At 37.4% G+C, this 22573-nt stretch overlaps 2 protein-coding genes across 3 annotated transcripts in view; one reads left to right on the forward strand and one right to left on the reverse strand.

Annotated features, from left to right (window-relative positions):
• The window catches only part of LOC142342907 (dynein regulatory complex subunit 5-like), a 53049-nt gene extending 30751 nt beyond the window's left edge, over window positions 1-22298 (forward strand). The window contains exons 2-8 of one of the 2 annotated variants that reach the window (XM_075394573.1): window positions 442-715; window positions 1221-1244; window positions 1848-2120; window positions 2758-3086; window positions 3749-3981; window positions 8856-9028; window positions 21914-22298. In XM_075394573.1, the coding sequence (XP_075250688.1) occupies window positions 442-715; window positions 1221-1244; window positions 1848-2120; window positions 2758-3086; window positions 3749-3981; window positions 8856-9028; window positions 21914-22197 (1590 nt within the window). In that variant the 3' untranslated portion in view covers window positions 22198-22298. The remainder of the gene's footprint in view (window positions 1-441; window positions 716-1220; window positions 1245-1847; window positions 2121-2757; window positions 3087-3748; window positions 3982-8855; window positions 9029-21913) is intronic. The other variant, XM_075394574.1, reaches the window with a different exon arrangement.
• The window catches only part of LOC142342913 (uncharacterized), a 486697-nt gene that overhangs the window by 118794 nt on the left and 345330 nt on the right, over window positions 1-22573 (reverse strand). The window lies entirely within an intron of this gene.

Consider the following 22573-nt stretch of genomic DNA (forward strand, 5'->3'; position numbering starts at 1 on the left):
TAGCCCAAATCCTTATTATGGAAGTTTTGCTATAAATTACTTGAGATCTACCTAATTTATATACCAAACTTCTGAAAAAAATTCGTGCCTATCCAGCTGTAAACGCCAATCTGCAATATGTCGTTATAATCCGCAGCCAGTTGTTTGAGAGTCTTTATACAATGATTTACCAATTTGATTTCCTTCGATTTTTGCTTGTTTTAATGTTCACATAAATTGCAGAAAACAGTGACAAAATTGAGTATATGTACTTGCTAAAAGCGGATATTTGACACGAAAAGATGATGGTGAACAATCAAGTGATCTAACATTAATCTGAATGATTTAACTGATGGCATCTAATGAACCATTTTAAGATCAAGAATTGAATATTATTCGCTCTTCAGATCATAGCAAACTTTTGTTGTACGAAAATTGTTTAACTTTTTTTGCAATGTTCAGGAAGAAAAGAAGGAGGATCCATCTGCCACAGCTGGCAACAAGCCCTCCTCTGTTAAAGCCCCAGCAGCTTCAGACCCACCTGCAGATGCAGGTCCCCCAATAACATTAGAGCAAGCAGTGTCTTACGACAACCCGGCAGCTGATCCCAGGAAGATGAGGAGAATCATAGCCGAGGATCCCGAGTGGACACTGGCCACAGTACCACTTCTGTCTGAGCTGACGATGGAAAATATAATCACTAATTTTCCTCAAAATCCCATTTTAAAAGATGTCGGTGAGCAATGTTTAAATCTTGCCTTCATGAGATCAGTTCTGAACTGAACTGCTGGACCGCTGAGTGTTGTTTATAGTTAACGCTGTTTTGCTTTGTGAGCTCAATGGAAAGTGTTTCTTGACGATACCGTTATGAACAAAATTAAACTGTGTGAAATCATCATGACTCGTCTACAAAAAATATGACAATTGAAAAAGAATATGGCATATCCCAATGAAAAAGTTTTGGAACTCGGCATAAAGTCAAAATTCCGGATTTAAGAGCGATGCCAAAATTAGGGTTTATGATATAGAATTTATTGAGGTCATTTATGAATCAAAATTAATTGTTTCTGCTCTGATTGCGTTAGAATCTTGTCATAGTATATTGTGGGCATTAAAAAATTAAAAAACAATCAACGAGTTCCACTTTCGCAGACTCTTAGTTAGAAGTCATCACTTGATCTGTCTACCTCACAACACTATGAGAACTCGTGAGGCACCTTTAAACTATGGTTTTATGTTAGAGATGGTAAATCTGCTTATTGAAGGTATAGTAAACTCTGCAATCATTTCATCTATCTCTCTATCTCTGTCCTAACACAAAAATAGAACTAAAATTTAATTGAGGAGCCGACCCCCCCCCCACTCACCCCTTCTTCACCCTAAACATCTCAAAAAGGGATTGGACGTAGTTGTCAAAGTTGCAGTGTATAAAGGCTCAATGTAAGTTCAAAAAATGCAGCCTATGCCCAAGTCAAGGTCCCAGGCCGAAGTAACTTCTGACCATGTCTAATTCGAGGGTACACCTGCGAATCGTGCTCTCGAATTACATAGTTTCTGAAAATTTCGAGTTCTCGAAGTTCTGGATAATTGTCCACATGGGCAGGGTCTGATCTGAGGTCAGTTTGGAATGGAAAGGTCTGCTTAGAGGTGTTTCGGTTGGGGACGGCGTGTTGAAAGATTTATTTGATCTTGAACTTCAACCTGGTTATCCTTCAAACAGACAATTCAATATTATTTTTGAACTCTCACGAAAGCGCTTTGATCTTAGGTGTCCTGAGGTACGTAGCATACAGGTGGCAGAGATAAGGGATAATTCCATTGCAGAGAATATTTGGAGAAAGTAGATCTAACTACACTTTTGACTTCAGCAAAGAAGACGCCCCCTCTCCCAGCAAAGTACCAGACCCAGATTCTCGGAAAACTGTCAACTGAGGTTCCAATTGAGATCACAGCCAATCTGATCGAGGCAGAGGAGTACTGGAAGAGGTGTTGTGATGACAAGTGGCCAGTATGTGATATATCCAAATATGGTAACAGCTACAAGAGACTGTACTTTGAGAGACAATTGCAAGAGATGATAGAGGCATTCATTCCTGGAACCACTGACTTGTCTGTCCTCAAGAACTATCTAACTCTTGTTGGTTAGTCTTAAACTCCCTCGGTTGACCCCATAACCGAAATGTACTAGTCTTAAAATTATACATGGTTTTTATGGAGTTAAGCATGGAACAGTCATAGAAAATTTTGAGTTTTGCTGATGATTAGTCGAAAGAACAAGATCATGGTTACCAAACACCATTTCTGTCTAAATATTTCTTTAAATTTTGAAGTTCATTTTAATGGTAATTTAGAGTTATTGAGATCCTGGCAGCTCGGCATTAGAAATCAAATACTACTGTAATATGCTGTAATGATTTGACAATGCTCACATTTTATAGAACAATGGATAGAGGTTATCTTACTTTCTCACAATATCTTCAGTATTGACTATTGAGTTAGTCCCTCTTCTGTCATTTAAACCTCACATTGTTTTTTTTTCAAATAAAGATTCATTTGCAAACAAAGGAGATTTCCCGCACCTGAAAGTTGAGATTAAACACTACTTTAAAATTCTAATTTAAACCAAAATTTTAGAAGTGTTCCTGAGTCTTCAAACTTTCAGGTACGAAAATTTGATTTTTTTGACAAAAGCTGTCACATTCTGACTAAAGAAAGTTATACCAACGCAGTATAGCTATATCTTAGCAAACAGAAGTTATGGCTGCGCATCTTTTGTAGGACGATTCATTGTCCGAGTGGACGTACGTCAACTCCTACCCCCAATCCGAGAACCCTCTAAAGACGACGGAGATCTCTCCGACACAGGAAGCGACGCAGGTGACGTCATTGAGAACGACAGCCATTTTGACTTCAACGACATACTGCAGCTCCTTCCAAATATGGAAGAGTTTTCAGTCGTGTATGGCGTGGACGGATGTCTGTTGAACTTCGAATGGAACCTGTTTCTGTTCACAAGCACAGACTGCTTGAACTTGTCTAAGTTTGTACAGAAGTGCACGCATTTGAAAAAATTGTCCGTTCAGAGAAGCAAAGTTGACGACGAAAAGGTCCGTGTTTAAATGTTCATTTTAAACTATGTTGTGTTATTTCTATTGAGCGTAGAATATTCCACAAATGCGAAAATGGTGTCCCGCTTTTTCACCTTTATCGTTTCACCTCGATTAATTCGCCCCTCTGTCTTTTTCTCAGTGAACATGCAAGATCGGGCAAGATAACCATCCGGTCTCGGCTCGGGTTCACCCGGATTTTCATTCTCCAAATATTTGTCACAATTATCATTCAGAATTGGGTTAGGGAAAGGATTTTAGGGTTGAAAATTTGCGGGATTAATTCCTTTGAGTGAGACAAGATATAATAAAATTAAAAATAAATGAACGATTCCCGACAGTTATCTTGGTTACAATTTCTGCAGCTTAGTATTTGCTTATTCTTAAGCAGTGAATGAACGAACAACAATTGCAATTACCTTCAAACATATAGCATCAAAAGATGTTCAAATTCAACGCACACAACATTTCCCAATAAAATTTTATGAAATGATTGCAATTTTCGACTGTTCTTCTCTCATAAGCGAATATTTGCTGTCTTTACTAAATTTGGAGTTTAGTGTAAAAAGTGGCAGCAAAAACGTTACTATACAGATCTGGTGATTTTTTATCTGTTTTAATAGAACTGGTTGGGTTATCATGGTTCGATTTTCTCCTTACAGGTAAGAGTGATGATCAAGCATATGTTGAACCACCCCAATCTGGAAGAACTGGATCTGTCTTTCAACAAGATAGGCGACAAGGGTGCCAGGGCAGTTGGTAAACTCATCAACAACAGCAAGATCACCCGGTTGAACCTACTCGACAATCAGATTGGTCACCAGGGCATGGCCGCCATTGCCCACGCACTGAAAAAACCGACTGCTTTGAAGCATCTCAACCTGAGACTCAACAGGTGTACTATTCGTTATCTGCAAATGGTTGCTATTTTTTGGGCTTGAGCTACCACTATATCTACTCATCGAGAAACTAGGAAAAATTATTGTTCCGACCCCTTTTGTGGGAGGGAGGAACTATATACTCAAATGGGTTTTTTTTGTTCAGTCAATTTTGGCTGATCGATATATTCATCGCAGAGAAATGTGAGTGGTATCATTAAAAAGCTGGTCCAGCGTAGAATTCAAAATTAAAAAGATTTTTTTGATTTTCGTTTTTTTTCGAGGAGTTAGCGAGGATTGATGTTTGTGTGAACATGCGATATTTATTCACTTTTAGTGTGATTTTTCTTCAAATTGAGATGTTTTCTAAAAAATTAGTATTTCGAACTTAAATTTCTTCCAATAAATGAACCAAATTCTTGTTCCTAATAGACAAAAGGCGATAAAAAAGACTAGTTCTGGTCTCATAGGGAGCTTCAATATCAAAAAAATTTGAAATCTATTTGAGAGCTCTTTTTTTAATAAAATTTTTCTACTGTTTTTTGCTCCTTCAAGTCACCTAGAGACAAGTCACTTTTCATATCGAGGTTTCGTTGATGACAAACCTCTTTTAAAGTCAACTGAAGCCCAATGAACAAAAGAAATCGTTTTCAAGGAATTGCTCATATTTTTTTTAAAATTCGACTCAGTTTTCGTAATTTTAAATGAAATTTTGAACGAACTTCTTTTCGAGGTTTTACTAATTTTTTGGAGTCTTATGGCATGGACTCATTGACTAACAGTGCAATATGTTCCGTAATGAGATTTAAAAGAGCATATATAGTGCTTTGAGGGGACAGCTAATGGCTGTTAAGACTTTAAAAATAATTTTTCGAAAATTTTGTCCAACATTAACCAATCATAAACTTATTATCGTGAACTGTAAGTCAGTCTCTGTGATGACACCACCCTCTTCCGTCCTACTGTAATCAAATTCAATCTAGATGGCGGTTTTATCTTCTAACTTTTAGTAATATTACTTCAATGACACAAGATTTCATAAAGTTTTCAAAATTTTTTTTGGATATTTCCTTATTATTGGCTAATTTTAAAATTTTATAACATTATCCTAAAATTGGCAGCTCCTACTGGCTTCAAGAAGAATCACTGGAGCACAGATAAATTTTTCAGAAAAAAACTTTTGGTTTCAAATTTTTTCGACCTTTTCTTCTCTCACTTCTCTACTGAATTTTTGGTTTTTGCCTGATTTTGTCGTTGTTTTCATTGTTATAAGACTTGTTGTGATGTCCTATTGATCATCTATGCATGACAAACAATCCTATACTCCTATTTAAGAGTTTTTGATCGTATTAATTGACGTCCGTAGAAAATTATTGAATTTAATGGTTGTTAAGAACTTAAAAATAATTTTTCAAAATTTTTTTGAACATTCATCAATCCTAAAACTTTCATGAACTGTTAGTCAGTCTCAGTATTGACAGAACCCACTTGCTTTCTAATGAAACTAAAACAAGTTTCGTTGGCTGTTTTATCTTCTAACTATTGATTATATGACTTCAATAACACAAGAATTCAAAATTAAAAAAAAAAAATTGGATATCTTCGTATTATTGGTTACCTTTGAACTCTTATCATATTATCCAAATATTATACACAATATCCAAATAATATTCTAATCTCATGGGCTTTGAAAAGACATTCAGTGGATCACAGACAGTGGATCACAGATAAACTAATGGTTTAAATGGTTTCGAAATTTTCTTCTCGCACTTTTCTACTGAATTTTGGTTTTCGCATGTTTTTGTTGTTGTTTTCATAGTCTTATAACTTATTGTGATCTCATATTGACTATCTATGCATGACAAACATCTTTTTTGCCATCGTGTTATTTCTGAGCGTAGTTATTGACCTCCGTTAAAAGCTTTTTAATGTAATGGCTGTTAAGACTTTAAGTTTTTCGAATTTTTTTTGAACATTAACTGATCCTTAGTTTTTTTTGTGGACTGTTAATCAGTCTTAGTACTTACAGGATCCCTTTTTATTTCTAGCACAGCCGAAAAAAATCTGGTTAGCGGTTTTATTTTCTACCTTTTTGTTCTAAAACTTCAAGGCCACTAGTTTTCATATATTTGTTTTTAATATTCGGGTACTTTTTCCTTATTTTTAGATCTTTTTGAAATCTTATCACATTATCCTAATACTGATATTTCCCATTGGTTTAGGGAAAACGTTCAACGGATCATAAAAAAAGTTTTCAGAGAAGAACTTATGATTTAATTTGCTTCGACACTTTCTTCTGGCACTTTTCTAGTGAACTTCTGGTTGTTGCCTGTCTTTGTTGTTGTTTTGATCTTCAGTAACTTGTTGTATGGTCTTATTGACCAAATTTGAATGGCCAACAAACTTGTTGTCCCATGGAGGCATAATTTAGCGTATTTAGTGGATTCCATTGAAGCTAATGAAAATAATGGCGTTGATACTACGAGGTCTCAAAAACAAACAGTTCGTGGTTCTAATTTATTTGTTCTGAAACTATAAAGATAAAAAAAGGGAATCCCATTGCTGTTAAAAAATTAATTGAAAAATGGAAAAATTCCAGTGAAAAGTTCATTTTTTAATGCCTTCGACACTTTTCTTGCTCAATTTTTTTTTAAGTTGTTGTTTTTGCTCTTTAGGAAGCCGTAAATTGCTGACAAGTCTCTTAGGCGTGTAATTGAGGATTGGATTATTGATGTTACCCGAATCAATTAGTCGGTTTATAGCCTTTTGTCTTAAAGTTTATGATATATATTTTCAAAAATCTTTCAAAATTTTCAGTTTTTGTTGATCTTTTCGTCAAATTGTAACTTATTTTCATCAATGAGAGGTCACATCCAATTTCTTGTACTCCAAAAAAAAACATATTTACTGATATTATTTGTCACCGACGCTTTGTTTGATGGACAATATGCGTTTTTATAAACGTTTTTTGAGTGGTAATTTTTTGCGCTTCTTTTTTTCTTCTTTCAGAACAATCGCGTAGAAACAGATCACAATGGTTTACAATTGTGACCCAAATAAACTTATTTAATCTCTCAGTATAATTCCTGAAGCTGAACTAGTAGAAGTAAGAATTGAATTAAAAATACTTAATGTTCAGATAATAGCTAATGATTTTATTGGTAGCAATAGTTTGTGTTTTCGCAACTCGTTTCTATTTTTTGTAGGATTTTCGTTAGTTCGTTTCTAAGGCTTAGACTACCCAAAGACAAAGCCTTGGTTTTGTAGTAACTTTTTAGTAATTTATCAAGGATTATTTAGTTTAAAGCTAATGATTTTTAAGAGTTTTGAAATTTCTTGGTTTAAAAAATGTTGATTAATTTTTGAATTTCGACTCATTTGTCGTTCTCATTGTTGACTTGTAACATAGTCTCATTAAGAAAAATTTCCGTCCTCTGTATAGAAAGGAGAATTTAAATTTGAGTAGTTAAGGTTATATGTGACTTTATTTTGACGTTGTTACTATGTGCTTTTAAATTTAGATATTTACTTTTTGCCGTGAAGTTTTTGTTTTTGATAATTTTTTTGGTTGTTTTTTGTCTCGTAGTCTCTTAAGGTCAGATCCCATTGGCGCTGTAATAAAGCATGGCGTTATGTAATTCAATAAGTAGATAGGTTGGGTAACGATTGTTTTAAACTCAAACATCTATTTTTGTTATTTCTTCATTTGGTTGACAATCAAGTCAAAAATGCAGATGAGCTCGGGTCGGAACATCATGTGCGAACGCACATTAACGAGCCGCCTTGTTTATGTTTTATACTAGCATTTAAAAATTCAAAATTCAGTTTTAGTGTCATGATTAAGGCTTTCCAACATTTGCAGTACTCTTTTTGTTTTGCTGCCTTGTTTTGTTTTGTTGTCTTGTTTCGTTTTGCTGTCTTGTTTAGTTTCGCTGTCTTGTTTTGTTTTGCTGCCTTGTTTTGTTTTGTTGTCTTGTTTTGTTTTGCTGTCTTGTTTTGTTTTGCTGTCTTGTTTTGTTTTGCTGTCTTGTTTTGTTTTGCTGCCTTGTGTTCTTTTGTTGTCTTGTTTGTTTTGCTGTCTTGTATTTTAATGTTAAAATGTATATTTATTTGATTGGGTGCTTTATTTTGTTTTATTTTGGAGAGAGCTTTTTGAGCCAGGTAAATTTACCTAGTGCTTTGCTCAATTCTCCTACAATTGTTTTGTGTAACTCCGCCACTGCCGGTCCCAAGCCCGGAATGCAAAAGGAGGAGGGTAAAAAAATTAGATCATACTGGAAAATCTCAAAAAGTCGGTTCTTAGCTTGACTTCGAGAAATTTCCGACAGAAATTAGCTATTTCATCATTGCCATTGTCTTATTCAGCGTCATCATTCCTGCAGGTGAGACAAAAAATGGATTTAAAATCTTGCAAGATTCTTGCAAGATTGATTTATAATCTTGCAAGAATCTTGCAAGTTGGATTCAAATCTTGCAAGAATCTTGCAAGATGGATTCAAATCTTGCAAGAATCTTGCAAGATGCTTGCAAGAAGTATGCATTCCCTTGCAAGATTGCTTGCAAGATTCTCGCAAGATTACAAATTCTTCGATCACTAGGGCGGTTTTCAATTAATTTTTTGTCTTCGTAGTTTTATGATTATGTACAATGCAATAACTCACCTTAATTATTTAAATTTAAAACGCAGACCCTCATAACCAAAAATTACAACTAATAAATATTTTAATCCACGGTGTAAAGTTGCTGTTCAAGTTACGGTCAAATGAAGGTCTCCTGTGATTCCCTTCGATGGCCGAACATTCCCAAACCTGCCATTTTTTTTTACTGAAATTGCCTCTTTCTTTTGATCAATCATAACTTTCTGCAGCATAAATTTCCCTCTTTTGATCAGGCTGGGTGACGAAGGTGCCCAGTCTTTATGTGTGTCTCTATTGGACAACAGCACAGTGGAGACTTTGAACATAGCAGCCAATGATATCACAGAACAGACCTCCCAATTCATTGCTCAACTCATTGTGTCAAACAACACTCTCTGTGAACTCGATTTGTCTTGTAACCAGCTAGGTCAGTTACAGTTCTCTTCAAGAGTATCAGATTAAATTTACAAACTACAATCACCGTAAAGTTCTAAATACAGGTTAAATTTTCAACCTGTAATGATGATATCTACTTGGACCTCATATACCTAACTTTCCCAGATCTAGGTACAGACTTATGAAAAGACAATGCTCGACCAAAATGTACTATGAAAAACCATACTCGACTCATTTGAGCTATGAAAAGATTTTAGCGGACTTTAAGACATTCTAGACTTTAGCTCGACTCAGATTTTTCGCAAAAAAAAATAGCTGGACCCAAAATTTTACAAAGATTTTGGTTGTACCCAAAGTTTACGCTGGATTCAAGCTCGACACAATGTTTGCAAACCAAGTCGAGTAAAAGTCTTTTCATGGGTTCATCATTGGTATTTTCATAAGTCTGTTTTTTTGCCATTAAAATTTCACGTGCAATATTGCATATAACGTAGTCAGCATGTATGCTCCTTAATATTGTACGATTCAGAAGAACCACAAATCCCTCAAAAACATGAAATATTTATTTAAAAAAGATAGCTCATAATTTTGAACGCTAAGCAACCAATACACCTAAACTAGCTGGTTTGACAAGATTTGATTGAATCTAGCTGGTTAGATAAGGTTTCATTGAATCAAGTAATCGGTTAATATTTTCAAAGTGCCAAAATAAGATTTGACAAAATTCTTAAGGCTTTTGGCAGTTTTGCAACTATTTTTTAAGTTGGACTGTTCTGGTGCAAAGCAATTTAGTCTTGCTCCGGAAGGGAAAACAAATTGAATAACGCAGAAATTTTTTCATGGCTATTGGGATTAGAACCAATACACCTAAGGCAGCTGATTTCATTGAATCAAGTAATCGGGTAATATTTTCAAGCTGCCAAAAAAGATTTGACAAAATTCTTAAGGTTTTTGGCAGTTCTGCAACTGTTTCTTAAGTTGGCTACTGGGACTAGGACCAATACACCTAAGCTAGCTGGTTTCATTGAATCAAGTAATCGGTTAATATTTTCAAAGTGCCAAAATAAGATTTGACAAAATTCTTAAGGCTTTTGGTAGTTTTGCAACTATTTTTTAAGTTGGACTGTTCTGGTGCAAAGCAATTTAGTCTTGCTCCGGAAGGGAAAACAAATTGAATAACGCAGAAATTTTTTCATGGCTATTGGGATTAGAACCAATACACCTAAGGCAGCTGATTTCATTGAATCAAGTAATCGGGTAATATTTTCAAGCTGCCAAAAAAGATTTGACAAAATTCTTAAGGTTTTTGGCAGTTCTGCAACTGTTTCTTAAGTTGGCTACTGGGACTAGGACCAATACACCTAAGCTAGCTGGTTTCATTGAATCAAGTAATCGGTTAATATTTTCAAGCTGCCAAAATAAGACTTCACAAAATTTTTAAGGCTTTTGGCAGTTTTGCAACTGTTTCTTAAGTTGGACGGCTCCGGTGCAAAGCCATTTGGTCTTGCTCCGGTTCTGCTTCTGTATGTACAAAATCATAAAAAATTCAAACTCCGAATAAGACCAGACTTATGAAAAAACCAGTGGTAGACCCATTAAAAGACATTAGTTCAACTTTGTTGGTTATGAAATGACTAATGAAGAGTTATTAAGAGACTTTAGCTCGGCCCATTAAGAGACTTTAGCTCGGCCCATGAAAAGATATTAGCTGGACTGTAACAAGGAAGCTCGACCTTGTAATTATAGTGTCTTCAAGTCTTTTCATACGTCGGAGCCCAGGCCTGGGTTCCGCTAAATATTATCTGATCGAAACTCTCTTTTGTTGAAAATCGAATCGATCTGTTCGAAGAGAGATGCGATTTAATTGGACTGCAAGATGCTAAAAATATTTAAAATTTCTTTTGCAGTTGCTAACTAAGTGAACCACTGTACACAACCTTACACCGTTTGCTTTGAATTCTCTTGATTCCCAACTCATGATTCCTCTTGATTCCCTCTTGACTCATCTTCTGCTGAAAAAATAAGAGGCGTTCCCTGGGTTGGAAACATTGATTAACTTAACTAATTTATATTTACTTTTCTACATGAGTTCAACATCTGCAACTGTACTGGCTCTAGTTTGGCATGCTACAATAAGTGCACATTGATTTGTAAATATATTGGTATTCTAAGTTAACAAGTCACTACGTGGAATATATAATATAAGCTGGAGTTTCACAGAGAATCACAGATACATATAGCATTGATCAAAAAAAGTGTGACTTGAAAGAAGAAATAGAAAAAAGTCAATATCGGTTGATGCTTATATACGCAACCTCTATAGTACCAAAAGGTGAAATTGACTCCTTAGCTAGACATTTCTTTATGGAATCTTAGTTAATCGCAAAGTTCTCAAAAGTTTACATTTTGAACAGATCAAAGTGTCATCTGGACACATCTTAAAACTGCACCCTCCACGCAATTTTTCAATGCTGCAGTATCGTTCTAATAACCAGTATGACCTTGTAGTTTGGTTCTTATTTTTACCGCCGATGCTCATTGAGTGAGACGACGAGGTAATGGACTTACTAATTGCTTTTTTATTTCAGTGTTTACTAGATTTGGACTCAAGATTTTCCTCTGTTTGTGTGAGTCTCTATTGACTCAAATAGGGATCTCAAAGGGTTCTAGTAAGTATCACGAATGTAGTTACTTCGAAAATGATTACGGAAATTGACTCGGTTAATTTGCTAAAGGCAACCGAAAGATCTTTAGAAAAAAGCTTCAGTTGTAAATTATACATCTTTTATCGTTCCTTCATAGATGTGGTGTCAAAGTCGTCTGGTTTTAAGTTGCGGTTTGTGAGAGGTTCCTCTTTTCTAATATGAGGGAAAAAGTTGCCGCAGAACAATCTTATACAACTCTTTAGCTATTTCTAACAAGCCTGGCTGTTGCATCACCACGCCCCGAATATAAAACAGCATGTTCAGCATGAAAGTCCAGTGCCCCAGTTTTGCCGTACAAACATTTGTCCACTGAACTATAAACAGGTACAATATATGCTGTAAATTGCTCTTACACAATAATAAGTAAAGATTTACAGTTGAATAACGACCGAAAGCGGGAGTTGGTGGTTTTCAATTAGTACTAAACAAATTTTGTTTTCGAGAATTTTTTGAACTTTTGTCCGGAAATAGCCGGAATGTTCATTGCGTCGTTTCTGTTATTCTTTCATGGAAAGTGTTGTCATACTTTGCTCATAACAGTCAAACATAACACAAGCTCGTTAAACGACATTACGGAGCAAACAGAAGCTGATTTAAAGTAGTCCAGACTCCACCGAACGCCTAAGCAACCTGATAGTCCTACGCGAAGTGTCAGCTGGAGCCATTAGTCTGCATTAAGATTGGTAACCCAAAATTTAAAAAAGGAAAACCCGCTGCTTATCACCAAATTGCTTTACGGTTTTCGAGCGATTTCTGTCAGAGTTCAACAACGGAGAGAATACACTTTTTGGTGCCCGAACGCAATGACGTTGGATTCCCGAGGAGCTCTGTGGATCAGCTGCGTAGCCAGTTGTATCGCGACAACGGAAATGTTGTCTCTCCGATTCCTGAGATTAATTGCAACACTTTCTGAGTTGTGTATAGCAGCTGTAAACCGGACTCTAATTTTTTCTTTAGTAGTTCGTCGATTAACTCAAATAGTGATCTGAATTCTATTTTGTCAGATAGGATTAAAAAATCTGCGTTCTGACAGCAGAAGACCTAGCGGATTACTTGATTTGAAGAACAAAATAAAATTTTCAAAGAACAGTGGACTATATAATGAGTAGCTACAAATTTTGATAGACATTATACCTGGTGTTTTCAATAAACGCTTTACAAGGTGACTGTGTTATTGAAAATTAATAGCATTTTAATACTTAATCTCCTGATTGCCTAATTTACCCAACGTGTTTGTTTTTCCATACAAAATATTTGCTGAGTGAATAATTGATTCTGCGGCAAACCAAGTGCACAAAGTTGTAAATTATGCAGTGAGCTTTTGAATTGCTGCTGGCTTCAGGGATCGCGCTTTTTGCCGTAGACGTCCCTAAAAGTTCCGATACTGAAGTGGGGCGGATGACCCCTTTTTGTTCAGAAATATGTTAACGCTGGAAAGCGGCCGAAAGAAAAATCAGCGTAACTTTCTTTGCATTCTTTTTTTCACAATGCTGGTATGTGCTTTGATCGGCACTTTGGATTGATTGGTTGTATTTTTCCTCGAGAAGCATTTTTGCTGCGTCTACTGAAAAAAACTTGACGAACAGTTCAATAATTTATTTTCCTCAGAAAAATGATAAGCCTCTGATAAACTTTCCTGTACTTCAGGTCTACTTTCATTCAAAAGTAAATGGTTCAAGGCTTCAAGTTTGCTTTGCTAACCAATTCTAGTCCTTAGGCTTAGCTTGGAAAACTTTGTTTCACTGTCACATTGTCCATAGAACTATAAAGCGTTGGCCCGCTTCTTTCCACAGTCCCAAAAGTCTCCGTTGGTCTAGCACTTTATTATATCTAACATTTTTTGTTATTATTGTGTTTCTGTTTCTTTCCCACACCCTGGTTGATTCTTAGGCTGCATTTTGATATGGAAGGCAATTCGCATTGTTTTTGCTTAAGGATCATCGAGGCAATCGGACATTGGGAACTCTTGTGATCAATACCTTTTAAAAACTTGTTGCTTGCCCATAAAAAATACTCATTAAGTTCAGATCTAAAAGAAGGTCTAAAAAATCTTTTTCAAGTAGGCGGGTCAGGAGATTATCAATTTGGTCGCTATTTCACTAGAAGTCCGTGTAGGCGAGTGCAATGATGTCCGAAAGCACCAATCAGACCCAATTGACTTGGCCTTGTTGCAAGGGTTCTGTTCAGGCCCCCAAGTATCTTATCATTGTTTCATACCAGCTTCTTTCTAGCGCTTGGATCTTCTACAGTTTATCAGCAGCGTAATCCTTGGAGAATAATTACTGGAATTTTTTCTTTGGATTTTTTTAAAACGAACTTCCAGCAGCGAAGCCTTTAAAACCTGCCCCAAATTTTAAAGCCAACTGTTGGAGCTGAGCTCGCTAAGCTTGCGTAGGACGAAAACTATTACTGTATCCTATTTTTATCCGGATTATCCATCCCCCTAGCGTGGAAATTGTGTATAGCAAATCAGAAACAGCCGCGTATGCCTCGTCAGCACAAAAATTGTTAACAAACTGAACAAAAATAAGAACTCACAATCTCAATATCTTGTCAATCTAGCAACTCGAGCTAGCACATAAACTCAGCAAAAAAATTGTTGGAATAATATAGTCTCGAGCAGTATATGTGTTACTGCGTCTTGCCAAAAAAACCACTTGAGCAGTATAATTGTTAAATTGAACCAAAAACTGTGTCCTGATACCAAAAATTTGTCTTGAGCAATATTCTATCAAATATTGTGTCTTGCATCGAAAACGTCTCGAGCAGTGAATTCAATTTTCTGTGTCATGATTTCCAGTCTTCAACTCGTGAGTACTCTGCAAAAATTGCAACACACACACACACCCAGGATTAAGTTAGAAACCAATTTTTCATAACACTTCATAGGCATATATTTTTGCCTCTGATTTGTTTTATCAAAACCATTGAACTGGTAAACATAAAGAGATCCCATATTGTGTGATTTGTGGACCCAGTTCAATTAAGAAAAAATCCAAAACTAAGTTAGTCAAATTAGTTAATGCAACGGTAAGTACAGCAGAGCGGATATACAGTTACAAAAGCAAACTGCATCAACGAAGTATCCGGACAGAATTTGTAACCACTCAGAAGGAACTGGGCGGTGTAAAACTTTCTTTGTGAAACACAACGAGAGCAGCCGTTACATTTGGTCCGCCGACCCGGACAGTGGAAATACAAACTGCTGTCCAACTCAACAAGCGAAGTGCCAAAGGCATCAACGAATTAAACAAAACCCAACAGGCAATTCAACGACGCAAAGTCAATTAGGCAAAGCGCATTAGAAGTTGATTAGCAACGTTTAATTAAAGCAAATAAACGAAAGTACTGTAGAGATTCAAGCTGCACTCCCAAAGTACAAACGAAGTGACTCCGTCACAGAGTCAAGATATTTTGCAAAGACAGATTAGCAACTGTAAAAAACGACTCGACGAAAAAACTCAGGAGGGCCAGGAGCTAATCAGAAACAACGATAGATCAAGCAAACTCAAGACCATTCATCAACAGATACTGAAGCTTGACGACTCTTATTACAATTTTTCTCGGAAGCGAGCAAACACTCTTCGTGATCCCGAATTGTTCGAACGTTACGAAGCCGAACGACTAAACTTCTTACAAACATTAAACGCAGAGTGGTTACCGTATATCCACGGAGAAACAAACATGACGGATCAACAAAATCAAACTGTTCAATTGACAAGCGATGCAGAACCAACTGCTGCGAAGATTCCACAGTCTGTTGTAGGAGTTTCTCAACGAACTGTTGAAAATGGAAACCCAAACAAGGACAATGATTTAAAGGCCGCCTCCTCTGATAAACAAGCTGAAAAGGCAGAAAAACTTGCGGCTTTAGAGAAAGACTTTGCAGCAAAACTGAGGTTGAAGAAAATTGAATTCGAATTGAAGAGGAAAGAGCTTGAAATGGAGATGCAACTTTTGAAGAAGAAGGTGCACTGAAACTGGAATACGAGAAAGAAGCTCTTGACGCAAGAGCATCAGATTCTGATGATAGTGCAGCCCCTAGTTTTCGAAGTAGATCACCATTCAACTGGAAAACCCCGAAGAACAAAGATGTTTCCGGTTGGCTCGATAACTTGAATAAATTCTCCAACTTGCAAGAATATAGTTTTAAGCGTGCGAAAACCAGGATCGACAACAATTATCCCAGGGTAAGCTTCAATCGCGAAGGTGTACTTAAGTCACGGTCACCAAGTGGAGAGCGTGCGAGCGCAGCCTGGGAACAAGACAAGTTTAAGCTTGATAAACCAAGCAGTAGTAGTCAACTACCTAAGTTGAAGTTGAGTTCATTCGACGGAAACCCCCTAGAGTGGCCGGAGTGGTCGAATATGTTCAAAGCAACGGTTCATCATCGCGATATACCTGACTCAGAGAAAATGAGCCACTTGAAAATATTGTTGACAGGTAATGCAAAGTCAGCTATATCAGGAATGGGGTATTCGGGAGAGTTTTACGCTCAAGCGTGGGAACTCCTGGGACGGAATTTTGGGCGACCTTACCTAATTGTTGACGCTCAGCTTAACATATTGCACAAACAACAACCAATTCGAATGCACGACTCAACGGCTATAATTAATTACTCAATAACAATCAGCAACCTAGTTAATGTACTGAAGCAATACAATTATGAGGACGATCTGCGTTCAAGTTCAACACTGCGAGTGGCAATTGAAAAATTGCCCCCAAACTTGAAAGAAAAGTGTTTCTCCTTCGTTGACGAGTGTCAAGAAGATAGACCCGATCTCACTCTCCTTGAAAATGGTTAGCTCGAATGGCTTTTTGTCCATGAAGGAATGCCATCAACCAAGAGCGAACGAAAGGAAGATGATCAACCAAAAGCTAACAAGGAAAACCTATTCTTGAAATCGTCAAACGTTAGTGCGAGTTCGAATGCGAACGAAACCAAGCAAATGCAAAACAACAACTGTCTACTAGCGGATGGCACTCATAAAATATGGAACTGTCCAATATTTAAGAATATGAATGTCAGCGATCGCTATGCAGCAGTGAGAAAAGAACGCTTATGTTATGGTTGTCGAGGGAAAGGGCATGCAATCAAAGATTGTAAAGTCCACCCGCGCGGTATAAACAGATGTACCAAAAAGCACAACAGACTGCTACACTCAGAAAACCAAATGGACGAGGGTAGTCACGCAGTTAATGTAAGCGCAGCAACAATCAACCAGAGTAACCAAGTTATTAGTTTTCTTCAAATCGTTCCGGTATCGGTTCAGAGTGGTGGTAACAGGTTGACTACCTACGTTTTCCTCGATAGCGGGTCAACAATATCATTCATCGATCAAAGTGTCAAGGATCAACTACAAACCAAAGGCACGGACGTTACCTTGGACATAGCTGGCATACATGGGACGCAAGATTTGAGGACAGAAAAGGTTCCTATCACAATAAAGGGACTACATTCAAAGGTGCATCCGATTGAAGCGTTTGCACACTCATCAATCTCGTTGGCAAACGCAATATATGACTACAAGGAACGGAAGAACAAATTCAGACACCTGAATGTTCTCACTAACAGAACATTCAAACTGATGGAAGTAGGCATCATACTTGGACAAGATGCCTACGAAATTCAACGTCCATTGGACTACAAGATCGGAACACGAAGTGAGCCTTTCGCCGTCTTAACAGAATTAGGATGGGTAGTCAATGGTCCCACGACAGGCAAGAAAAGTCAAAATATTTGTCCTTTTGCCTTCACAGAAGATGTGAAAGTGGCAGAAAATATCCAATCATGGTGGGACATAGAAACTTATGCTTCCAAAATAAATGTTGTAAGTCAATCAAAGAAAGAGCAACAAACTCAGAAGTTTCTAGAGAGCACAACAAAGTTTACAGGCGAGCGGTACGAAGTGAGCATGCTCTGGAATGAAACAGAACCCAATCTTCCAAACAATTACAGCTTAGCCCTTGATCAGCTCTACTCACTGGAACGAAGATTCCAACGTGACCCAAATTTAAAAGAATTGTATCAACAGTCAATTGATACAGATGTGGAAAAGCGATTTGTGAAGATCCTTGGTAAATCGGAAGTCAAAGGCACTTTCGGAAGGGAATGGTATTTGCCACACCATCCAGTACTAAACCCCAACAAACCGGGTAAAGTTCGCCGTGTTTGCAACGCTGCAGCAAAATACAAGGACGTATGCCTACATGACAAGCTGTTTGCCGAAACCGATCTACTACACGGATTGATCGGAACAATATTCAGATTTCGAGAAGGACCAATAGCCCTAACTACAGATATTGAATCAATGTTTCTGCAAGTGCAAGTTCCTGAACGGGATAAAAGCTGCTTGAGATTCCTGTGGCGACCAACAGTGAACGAACCTGTGCAATTTTACGAGTATCAACGTCATGTTTTTGGAGCAAAGAGTTCACCAACATATGCCAAGTACGCTCTGAAGCGAGTAGCCATCGATAACGAGGACGAGTTCCCAATTGCAGCAAAATTAATCCAAAACAACTTCTACATGGACGATTTCATCGAGTCCGCCAAAACACCTGAGGAAGCAGTCAAGGTTTTCAAACAACTACAACATCTTCTCTCAAAACGTGGATTTGAACTGAAGAAGTGGATCACCAACAGCGACGTGGTAACCACCGCAATCCCAGAGGATTTGAGATCAATCAGCAACACAAAGCAGGTTGAACTAGAACCCGGCAAGGACGGTTCATCCGTGCCTGGGCTTCAGTGCACGATCATCGATGATAGTCTACAAGTTTGTAGAGGTACAAGCAAAGAAGTTGAGACCTCAATCACCCAAAGTAAGATCTTATCTCTAGTTTCTTCAGTGTTTGATCCTCTTGGACTGTTTGCACCATTCAGTGTTCATATGAGACGACTCCTGAAGAGCATTTGGACAAAAAATGGACAACATTGGGACAAGTCAGTGGAACCTAACGAAGAAGAGGAGTTTCTGAAATGGAAAGACCAGATTCCAGAAGTAACAGAAACCAGCATTGATAGAAGATACTTCAGCACAGTCAAGGATAAATGGTAACTTCATGTGTTTGCCGACGCATCTGAAGACACAATGTGCGCAGTGGCATATCTACGTTCAAAGCCCAAAGAATACTCCGCACACTTAGCATTTGTAATCGGAAAGTGCAGAGTCGCACGGATGCAACACCTTTCCATACCACGCTGGGAACTACAAGCAGCAGTGATGGCGGTGAGACTTATAGAACAGATAGTGAAGGAACACGAATCGAAGATTCACAGTTGTAACTTTTGGACAGACTCCACAACTGTTCTGCAATGGATTCATTGCTCCCACCGTAAGCAACAGGTGTTTGTTGCAAACAGAGTGGCTGAGATTTTGGATACAACTAATGTTTCACAGTGGAATCATGTGAGTGGTATTAACAATCCAGCTGACATCGGGACACGAGCGATCAATGTTGACAAACTTAAGAGAAGCGAATGGCTCACTGGACCGTCCGTGTTGAAGCAACGAGAGAACGAATGGCCCAAAAAATTGAATTTAACATTTGCTTCAGACAAACAAAACAACGAAATGGTCTTCTCAGCAAAGGTTGAAGAGAAGAGGCCGATGATTCAGTGGGCGATTTAGCAATTTCAATCGACTAGTAAATACAATGGCATACGTACAGAGCATATTTAAAAAAACAAACCGGCAACAAAAACACTAAGTGTTGAAGAAAGCGAGGGTGCACAAGCAAGTATCTTCCGACTACTGCAGCAAAAACAGTTTGCTGAAGAGATGAAACCTCTCAAGGCTGGAAAAGAAATTCCAAAAACAGCAAAATCCTCCATTTTTAACCATTCATTGACCAGCAAGGACTTATTCATGCCCAGGGCAGAATAGGTAAAAGTCAATTGAACTTCGAAACCAAGCATCCAATACTGTTACATTGGAAGCACCATTTAGTTGAATTATTCTTGCAAAATGAACATAAGAATAATCATCACGAAGGTACTGAACATGTCAGAAACATAGTTCAGCCAACATTCTGGACCCTAGGCATACGAAATGCTTTGAGATCGATCAAAAACAAATGCATTAGATGTCGAAAGGGAAGAGCCCAACCAAAGGCACCAGTAATGGCAGATCTACCTGAAGAACAATTAGTCGCATCAACAGTGTTCTCGAATGTGGGCGTAGTCTATTTCGGACCATTCACAGTAAAGATTGGTCGAAGAAACGAAAAGCGTTGGTTTTGTCTATTCACATGCCTTACCGTACGAGCGGTACACATAGAGATTGTACCAAAACTAGACACTGATTGTTGTCTGAACGCAATTATGCGATTCATTGCTCGAAGAGGCAAACCAGTCAAAATGATTAGCGATAACGGGACAAACTTCAGTGGAGCTGGCAGAGTATATAGCAGCATGGAACAAGGTGCGAAATGAAGAACATCTGATTCAACAAGGAATCAGATGAAAGTTCAACCCACCTGCAGCACCACACTTTGGAGGAGTGTGGGAAAGACTGGTTAGGAGTTGCAAGAAGGCAATGTATGCAGTGCTGGGCAATCGATCAGTCACGGAAGTTGTTCTGTCGACCACGATGTGTCTTGTTGAACAGACGTTGAATGCTAGACCGCTGACGCCGGTCAGTTCTGATGCTACGCATTTAGAAGCTATTACTCCGAACCATTTCCTACTTGGCAACAAGAACCTTTGTTTACCGTATCTATCAGGTGCGGAGCAATTTGTTGAACATAGAAAGCTCTTCCGACAAACACAAGCTTATGCAGACCTCATCTGGGATAGATTCCGTAAAGAGTACTTGCCAACGTTGAACAGTCGAAAGAAATGGCAGAACACAACGGACAGAAGTCTTCAGCAGGGTGATCTTGTGTGGTTAGTGGAAGACAGTGACAAACGTGGATATTACGATCTGGGTCAAATAACCGAAACCTTTGAAGGTTCTGACGGAGTGATTCGATCAGCGAAAATCCGAACGAAAGATGGATACTGCAAGAGACCAGTAGTGAAGCTCGCTCCAGTGCTATCAATGGACGAAGATGTTTTCACGAAGGAAAACAGGGCCGGCGATGTTGGAGCTGAGCTCGCTAAGCTTGCCTAGGACAAAAACGATTACTGTATCCTATTTTTATCCGGATTATCCATCCCCCTAGCGAGGAATTTGTGCATAGCAAATCAGAAACAGCCGCGTATGCCTCGTCAGCACAAAAATTGTTAACAAACTGAACAAAAATAAGAATTCACAATCTCAATATCTTGTCAATCTAGCAACTCGAGCTAGCACATAAACTCAGCAAAAAAAAATTGTTGGAGTAATATAGTCTTGAGCAGTATATGTGTTAGTGCGTATATATATTTACACCTATATATATATATATTTATATATATATATATATATATATATATATACATATATATATATATATATATATATATATACATATATATATATATATATATATATATATATATATATATAATATGGACATATATATATATATATATATATATATATATATATATATATATACATATATATATATATATATATATATGTATATATATATATATATATATATATATATATATATATAAAATGTTCATTTTTGAAATGAAAACCGAAAAAGTTATCTCTCGCTTCTCTCCATTAATGGCCAACAAGTTGACTGAGCTGAAAAACCAGACAAAACTGTCTTCCGGGTGCTATTACTGCAAAATTCTTTTGAAAAGTTTCTGATCTAGGCAGTATTTAGCGCTGGTCACAAATCAAATTGTAACGACCAGTTACTAAAATAACATATTTCTTCCAAAATTGTTTATCAGCATATGCTTGCAGAGGCGGAGGCATAACAGAAAACTGTAATCCTTGGCGAATTGTCATAATGTTTAATTCATTAAAAGACTCAGAACAGGCTGAATTTTTCATGGCAGCAAAAGAAAATTTGTAGCCTGAACCGAAAGAAAATTTTCAATTGCGGGGAAACAACAATAAGATAAGGGTAGCCATAAGGCATACTGCGCCGAAAATATTTATCATACCAGGTTTTCGGTCACACCACGTGTAAAGATGTCTGTCAACAATTTCTGAACCTTATGCTATATACACAGAAATTTTGTTTCGTTTAACATCATGATTTAGTTTTGTATGGATCATTACAGTAAAAGTTCTACGTCCACGTTGTAATATATCTTCCAGGAACTGACGGCGGCAAACAACTCCAAGAAGCGATGGAATCCAACACACAAATAACAAAACTGGAACTGAAACTAGCCAAATGCGGCCAGGAAAGCGAGTACTGCATCAACAAAATGTTGGACCGCAACTTACAAGAGAAACTCAAGTCTGAAGAGGAGAGATTCTTGTCTTATTACAAACCTCCAAAAGCCCAACCGCCTACAGGAATTGGGTCCAAACCTAGAACCCAAGCAAGTCGGCGACAGACATCGCGAGCACTTGCAGCAGCTAGTAAAGCAAATTAGTTCACGTCTCAGGCGTTACTTAATTTTGTTCAAATACTGATTATTTTAGATATGATGCTTTCGACAAGTTTGACCATCAATTAATTGATATATATCAACTACTTCTTTTTTAATAGCCGAAAAGTGATAGCGGCTATTATTGGGAACATCGTGGTTTTTTACAATTCAAAAAATTTGAGGGCGCTGTTTTTTTTAAGATTTGTTCACACATTTTTATGATTGTTGAAGTCAAATTGAAGTAGTGACTTTGGTCACGCCGGAACAGGAAATGGAGCGAAAAAGTGAGTGGGTTTGCAGTGTAAAATTTTTCACCCTAATTTTAAAGTAGAGTGAGAAAAAGATGTTTGAACAAAAATTCGTTAGTGTTTTTCGCTAG

Source organism: Convolutriloba macropyga, chromosome 7, assembly GCF_964194025.1.
Source record: "Convolutriloba macropyga chromosome 7, txConMacr16.3, whole genome shotgun sequence".
Lineage (NCBI taxonomy): Eukaryota > Metazoa > Xenacoelomorpha > Acoela > Convolutidae > Convolutriloba > Convolutriloba macropyga.